General features: G+C 37.5%; 1 protein-coding gene across 1 annotated transcript; it reads left to right on the forward strand.

Annotated features, from left to right (window-relative positions):
• The first annotated feature begins 2,287 nt into the window (after positions 1 to 2,287).
• On the forward strand, positions 2,288 to 6,632 carry LOC127081828 (uncharacterized WD repeat-containing protein C18H10.05). The gene is made up of 8 exons (XM_051022058.1): positions 2,288 to 2,544; positions 2,834 to 4,072; positions 4,170 to 4,260; positions 4,374 to 4,531; positions 4,625 to 4,676; positions 4,825 to 4,904; positions 5,002 to 5,095; positions 5,206 to 6,632. Exons 2-8 carry the CDS (start codon positions 2,954 to 2,956, stop codon positions 5,742 to 5,744), a joined length of 2,133 nt encoding a protein of 710 aa, XP_050878015.1. The 5' UTR covers positions 2,288 to 2,544; positions 2,834 to 2,953; the 3' UTR covers positions 5,745 to 6,632.
• Positions 6,633 to 7,960: the final 1,328 nt, after the last annotated feature.

Raw genomic sequence — 7,960 nt, forward strand, 5'->3', positions numbered from 1 at the left:
GGACGGCGAGGTGATGACTCATTACTTTGGTGTCTATCCCTGGCATGTAGGAGGAGCCCAGCTGAACAAGTTGATATACTTAATGAGTTGGTCAACTAGTTCTTGTTCCTCCTCCGTGGATAACGAAGTTTCTATCTTCACCACCTAATGGGCACGAGGTCATGTCTGAACCTCATTCAAATATTCTATGAGCGTGAGCCTTTCCGCTTTTCCACCCAGTCTGGATTCCCATCACTCGAGATTCGTATTTGGAACTTCAGAATGAGGGGCATCAATAAGGGCGAGATTTTCTCTTGTTACTTATAGGCTACTTTGGTAGCATTCTCGAGTGGCCTGTTGGTGTCTTCGGATTGTACCGACTTGCCCATTAGGAAGTGGGTATTTTAAATCCAGGTACATGGTGGAAACAAATTCCCCTAGGGCATTGATGGTCGGTCGCCCAAAAATGATATTATATGGCGATAAGGCGTCCACAATAAGGTAGCTAACATCAATTTCCTTGGTGTTTTCTCCCTCACCACAAGTGGGTTTTCAAGGTTACGTGGCCCATTGTACCCGCTCGCCTAATAACCCCATCAAAGAACCACTAAACATTTTTATGTAGTTAGGGTCAAGTTGTCATTTCTGGAAGGCGTCTCAAAACAGGACGTCAGAGGAGCTGCCAAGATCTAACAAGACTCACTTGATATCCCAGTTGCAATGTTGCACAGTGATTACCAAGGTATGATCATCGTGATGGTTGATGTCGATGGCGTCCTCCTCGGAGAAGATGATGTTAACGCCTATTTTTTCCCCGAGTGCTTCTGGGAAAGCCAAGGAATATTAGATTCGCTGCAAACACCTGCCTTATGTATTTCTTTCGGGAGGATATGAAGTTACCTTCACCGATGAAACTTTGATAATGATGTTTGTGGTGTAAGCTACGATTTTATCGGCCACCTTCGGAAGGAAGATGAAGGGAGTTAGAATATGAGTGTGGCCCGTGTTAGTTTTACCGGGGTCCCACAATAGGAGTCACTGTACTGGTAAAAAATTATAGGCGTGCATGTCTCTTTTGTAAGGGCAGGGGGACTCGGAATTCTTAGTAGGTATATTATGATGTATGATGGTTAAAGCTTGCCCACGATGGCGAGAAGCCTTGTACTGTGGTTTTAGAAGTTCGACTCACGTGAGGTGAAAGGCTCTGTTGATGAATGATATGCTTATGTATAAGCGTGTGAGGGACGTGATCAGTATGAGTTATGATCTGTCTAAACGTTATGCATAGGATGTAATGATTTGTCCATCCTCCTATGAGGGAGGTGTATTTATAGAGGCCTCTAAGGCCTATGGTTCTCTTGGGAAGGGTCACCTCCCACTCACTTAATGGTGGACCGTTGAATCTCTATTTTCAAGGAGGACGTGAGTCAGTTAATGACTTTGACTTCTCTCTACCATAAAAACGTCTTTCCAACGTTTCTCATGATTTGACGATAGGAAGACCTTGAGGGCGAGACAATACCTCCTTTTGGGAGACACATTATTTTCACCTTTCCTTGGACGACCTATAACCATCATCCTAGTGGCGTCATTTTACAAATATAACACTACATATTTCACTCAGCACAGATGACGCAGTGCATAATACAAGGAGAGAAAGGTGTGGTAGAGTGTTAAGGAATACTCATGGGACTTAGATAGAAGCTTCACAAAGACTTTAGAGAGGTGTGCAGTTATTGTAGCATAATTGTGGGACTTATGGGATGACATTAAGTTGGTACAAGATAAATGCTATATGAAAATTGTGATTTAAATTGACAGTAAGGAAATGTATCATGCTCTTGTCAAAGAAGATGGTACAACAAATGAAGGTTTGAGTTTACTGCATAGGATCAAAAGCGCAACGCGTCAAGACTTGAAGACCTAAGTAATTCATGTATATCGAGAAGCAAATAAATATGCAGATGATCTTGCAAACCTAAGATTTCTTCTATGAGAGGAATCATATTATAATTTTTTATCTCTCAGACTTCAGTCTTCTTCAATCATAAAGAGTTGTATATTTTAGTTTATAATTCACTTTTCCATATTAACCGTCTCGTTTTCAATTTAAATTTTTGTTTTAGAATATCAATGTAAATATTTATTATTATTTATTATATTTCAACTCAATTAACTATTGTATGTAGTGACTATAAAATACGCGCACACGTAAGATCCCTGCACTGCACACACACAGACACATTGCTCTCCAAGTCCAAATAGATTCTAACTTTTTATTTTATTTTACTCTTGTTTTATTTTACTACTTTTATTACCAAACTTTTCTCGTTTCTTCCATTGAAAACCAACGGATTTTCATCTTCCACCTCTCTCTCTCTGTAACAGTATATTCACACGCACCATATATATACACACACTTACACATGTCCTCTTTCTATTCTCCTTTTCTTCTTCATACTCCTTCCCATTTTTGCTTCCTCTTCTCTTCCGAACTACCATGCTCTGCAACATCATCCCTATTTCCAAACACATAATCATCTTTTCATCATCAATACGCCCCGTGTAAGTAACCACACTCCCTCATTTCTATGTTCTTTTTTTCTTCACCGTTTGGTTTCTATTTGTATTCTCAATGTTTGTTTATTTTGTAAGACTTGGTTTTATGGTTTTTATGTATGGATTGGGATCTATGTGGATTGGATTGGATTGGATTTCTTGGTTTCTGTTTACTTCTTGTTTAACTAAATTGTTTTATTCTATTTGTTGCGTGGTTTTGTTTGGTTAAAATTGGTACTATAATGTTTATATTTGCTGATATTGGTTTCTGTGCTGTTTTTTTTTGTATGTATAGTTTATGATCTGGTGGCTTCGTTTCAAGAGAAAAATTGGATTTTGACTTATTCCCGGTGGTTAAAGTGTTGTTGTTGTTGTTTCCCTGAAGGGGTTTTTCATGGGTTGAACTTTGATAATTATGGGTAGTTTCAGTGGAGATGAGGATTGTCAGTTTTTTGATGCTCAAGAGGATGTTGTGTCAATTGGCTATGCAAATTCTGATGATGATAATGATAAAAGTGTTTCTGTTGATTTTGATTATGATGTGTGGATTCGGAGTCCGAGGAGTGTGAGAGAGCGTAGGGGGGAGTTTATGAAGAGCATGGGAATGAGTTTAGATGGAATTGTTGTTGAAAATTCATTTGATGTTGAGAAGGAAGAGATGATAGATAGAGTAAGAGGAAGTAGTGGTTTTGAAGAGGAATTTAGTTCGAGTGGGTTGTTGATGTCTTGTTGCTCTAGTGTGAGTTTTTCAGAGGAGTTTGGTTTAGTGGAGAGTAATAACTTGCCATGTAAAGATGAAAGTTCGGAGATAGGAGTAGGGACTAATGTGAATGTGAATGATGGTTCAGATCATTTGGTGGTTGCTAAGAAATCTGAGGATTCCGTGAATGTTAATGTTTCGGGGGCGTCTCCTTCTCAAGGATTGGTAGGTAGAGATTTTGAGGATTCGGATGGTGATGCGGTTACTGGAATCTTAAATAGGGTGAGAAGGGGTTGGTTAAGAAGATTGAAATCGATGACGTGTATGGTTGATACGCAGGGGGAAGGTGATGATTATAATGGGAGAGGAGAAGGGAGAATGTCAGTCTCAGGGTGTAGGCTTCAGAAAATAAAGGTCCGTCAAAGTAAGAAAAAAATCAAGGAGCTTTCGTCACTTTACTTGAGGCAAGATATTCAAGCGCACGAAGGTTCAATTTTGGCAATGAAATTCAGTCCCGATGGGCAGTATCTAGCCACTGGCGGCGAAGATGGCGTAGTTCGTGTGTGGCAAGTAGTTGAGGAGGATAGATGTAATGAAGTTCACATTCCAGAAATTGACCCTTCATGCATTTACTTTACGGTAAATAATCTTTCTCAATTGACACCATTGTTTATGGATAAGGAAAAACTTAGCCAACTGAAGAGCATGAGAAAAACATCAGATTCTGCTTGTGTTGTTTTCCCGCCTAAGATCTTCCGGCTGTTGGAAAAACCATTGCACGAGTTCCGTGGTCATGGAAGTGAAGTTCTGGATCTATCTTGGTCAAAGAAGAATGTGAGTAAATGTTGTTAACTATTAAGTTATTTACTTTAATGATATAGACGAAGCCAATGGAAAATTAATCGGTTCTTCATCTTCCTTTTGAATGTAGTATCTTCTCTCGTCGTCAGTTGACAAAACTGTCCGACTATGGAAAGTGAATCATGAGCATTGCTTGAAAGTGTTTTCACACAGTAATTATGGTGCGCATTGTTGCATTTCTGTTCCGATTTTCAGGCTTTTTCAATTGTTATCATAATTTGTTTGATCACAACTTTTGTCTCACGATTTGTTTGTATTTGATTGTGTTGTGCAGTAACATGTATACAATTCAATCCTGTCGATGAAGATTATTTCATTAGCGGATCCATAGACGGGAAAGTGCGAATATGGGCAATTCCTGATTGTCAGGTTGTTGATTGGACTGATGTTCTAGATATAGTGACTGCAGTATGTTATCGGCCCGATGGACAGGTATTATTTTAAAAAAACAATTTCAATTTACCTTGAACATATGCTATTGCTGTAAAGGAAATGATTTCATTTGAATAATATGATGCATAACAGGGAGGCATTGTTGGTTCTTTGGCGGGAAATTGTCGGTTTTATAAAATATCAGGTATGATCTTTAACAAGATTCTGTATACCTCAAAACGTTCGATTTATATTTAGATGTTGTGATTGTCTTACTCATTTAAACTACAACAATCATTTAAGGCTCCTGCAATGTCCTTAACCCGTCTGGTTTTCGTTTTTGGCTGAACCAGATAACCACTTGCAGTTAGATTCTCAACTATGCTTAGTTAGTAAAAAGAAACTTCCTGGCAGAGGGATAATGGGCTTTCAGGTATTTTGCTTTTGCTTTTTGTGTTAAGTAACATTTTTTGTGATTATCTACATTTTCACAATGTCTCAATGAACTGATGATTTGTTATGTATTTCAGTTTCTTCCTCAAGATTCCAACAAAGTTATGGTTACCTGTGCCGATTCACAAGTTAGAATCCTTGATGGGCTTAATGTGATTTGTAAATACAAAAGTATGTTCCCATTGAATCCCTACATACCTGTGATTGATTCAGTAGCCTTGAATTTGAATTTTATTTCATTATATGCTCTGTCACTGAGGTTCTTTACATTTTATTTTCAGGCCTTAACACAGGGAGCCCAATGTGTGCATCCTTTACTTCAGACGGGAAACATATTTTATCAGCATGCGAGGACTCAAATGTATATCTATGGAACATTGACCAGGAAGAGTCTAATGCGACGAAATCTAAGAAAATCAGGTCATGTGAGCGTTTTTTCTCAAATGCATCCGTTGCAGTACCTTGGCATGGTTTGAAACCTCAAATTACTGAAAATGAACAACTGAATGTCTCGGATAAAAAATCAGCTCAAGTTGCTATACAATTACACTCCACTCCACCTGCATCTTTCTCTTTGGGCCAAGAGTTTTTCTTGGAGTCTTTTCCAAAGGGATCTGCTACCTGGCCCGAGGAGAAGCTTCCTGTTTCGAGCTCCAAGGCTAAAAAAACATCATTTATGAAAAACTCCGAATACAAGTTCTTGAAATCTTCTTGCAAAAGCACCAACCGTGCTCACGCGTGGGGTATGGTTATCGTGACTGCAGGCTGGGACGGGAGGATAAAATCATTCCAAAATTACGGGTTACCTGTACCGGTTTGAAATGAAGTGTGACTTTTCCTAGGCTGGGAAAAAGTATCAAGATTCATTACTTTGTTGGACGGCATTTCCTGCTGTAACTACGAGGTGCAGTTAAAGATTTTCAAATCATTGGCCGAGATTGTTTAAAACTAATTGAGTGTAACTTCATGATGTTTGAAGTGAGGGGAATCCAGATCCAAAGTTATTGGAGGCTTGAGAGTAATGTCAAATCGGGCAGCATCAGGTAACAAAGCAAAGCAGTTTGAGGTCAAAACCATGTGCAAAGGAACATAAGATTATTGAGATTAATGACAAGTGGTGACACTGTTCTGCTTAGCAAATGGCCAAGTTTGAATTTGTCTTGATTTTAAAGTCTTAATTGGCTTTTGGTACACTAAGAATCTGCTGGCCCCTAAACGAGATGCAAAGTCATGTGTTGAAAAACCTGGAAGGGCCCTTAAAAAAGAAAACTTTGATATGTTGTGGGACCTTTGAACACCCTTTTGGTTGCCAAGGTGAAAGGTTGAGATTTCAAGAGTTGGTTGGTGGCTCAAGTTCATTCTTGATCAATCAAAATGCTAAGGGTGAATCTCTTTGTCTGCCAAATTTTCCATCCATGTGATTTTGTGGTCATTTGTACAAAAGGGTCATTTTTGGTTGAATAGGTGTGCTTTTAGCTTCCTATTGCTTGCTGCAATGATACTCCACAAACAATGTGATTATGATTTGTTTAGTGGCTCGAAATCTTTGGCAACTTGTGTAGTTCTCTGCCAAATGTTATTATCACTAACAAAAATATTCTGTACATGTACATGGTCTCAATTTTAGGCCAACATCACTTTTGATTAGTTGAGCTACAACTATATTGGTTCTTACTAATTTAATGTAAATTTGTAATTTGCTCGTGTATGTAATAGTATTTTATTTGTTTGGCTTTTGGTTGAGGGAAATAGAAGTTTCTTTGTATTATAATGATAGCTCTTTTTAATCATCAAGAAAATAAAAATACACTATAGTAATTCATAATAAAGTAGTTAGTGTGGAGACGTCAACCGGTCCATTGAATCGACTAATCTGGTTTGAGGGTCAGTTTTGACATCAAATAGTTCCAGTTTCCTTCCGATTGCGGTTATCGAAGATCGAATTGTGGTTTTTCCTATCAAATTCAACGCTAATCACCTCAAAATTTACGACCGGTTACATAATAGACTAATTTTGATTGTTAATAATTTAGCCATGTGCTATAATATCTTGTGGTTGGAGGAGATTAAGAAAATGTATCTTTCCAGATCATATTTCAACATAATGAGGGATTCATGAACTTTGAAATCAATCAATGAAACTAAATAGTTTCTAAGATTGTGATTAGGAAAAATAAAATAAAATATAGTGCTAATTCACCTGTTTAACCAAATAGTGGTTCATGAACTTAGAGACAGAACGGTGATGGAATATTGTCTATCATCTATTTTTAATATTCAAAGCCGTCCTCTCTATAACAAGATATGCTAAAGAGCCCTATTCAATGTGAATCTAGGTTCAGAGTACATTTTAAACTAAAATGAGGACTCTTTTTTAGGAATTGGTTGGCCTAATCTTTAGATAAATAGTGTTAAAATAGTTTGAACACCTTACTTTACCCGATGGCCAGTATAAATTTTCTATTGAAAAAAGTTTATGAAAGATGGATAGTTTTTTTTAATTCAAAGTTAAAAAGAAACATTTTTGTCTAAGAAAAAGAGCATTAACATAGTAAGAGGGCACATCACCCTGCTCAACATCTCTACCAACACAAAAAAGTATACTACAAAGCTTCTTGAGTATGTCACTTGTGTGGCCAATAGAGGCATATATCATTCTTTTGCTACAAATTATATGGTAGATTTTATTAGGAGTATCGAAATCATCGTGTAAAAAATACCACAAGGAATGGTCGTCCTCAACGGGTATGGAAAGTGAAAGAAACAACTACAAATCACATTGCTCATACTTCTCTAAGGATCTTCTCTTATGAAAATTGGTATTTTGATAGTAGTTGCTCTAGATACGTAATTGAGAAGAACTATTTGAAAGAAGTAAAATCCTATTCAAATAGTTATGTTATCTTCGGTGATGGTGCTAAAGGTAAGATCGTGGGAAAAGGAAAACTTGATTATCTAGGTCTCCGTAATCTAGATGATGTACCTCTAATTAAACGTCTAATTGCAAATCTCATCAGTATCAACTAGGTGTGTGAT

Source organism: Lathyrus oleraceus, chromosome 5 (genome assembly GCF_024323335.1).
Source record: "Lathyrus oleraceus cultivar Zhongwan6 chromosome 5, CAAS_Psat_ZW6_1.0, whole genome shotgun sequence".
Taxonomy (NCBI): domain Eukaryota; kingdom Viridiplantae; phylum Streptophyta; class Magnoliopsida; order Fabales; family Fabaceae; genus Lathyrus; species Lathyrus oleraceus.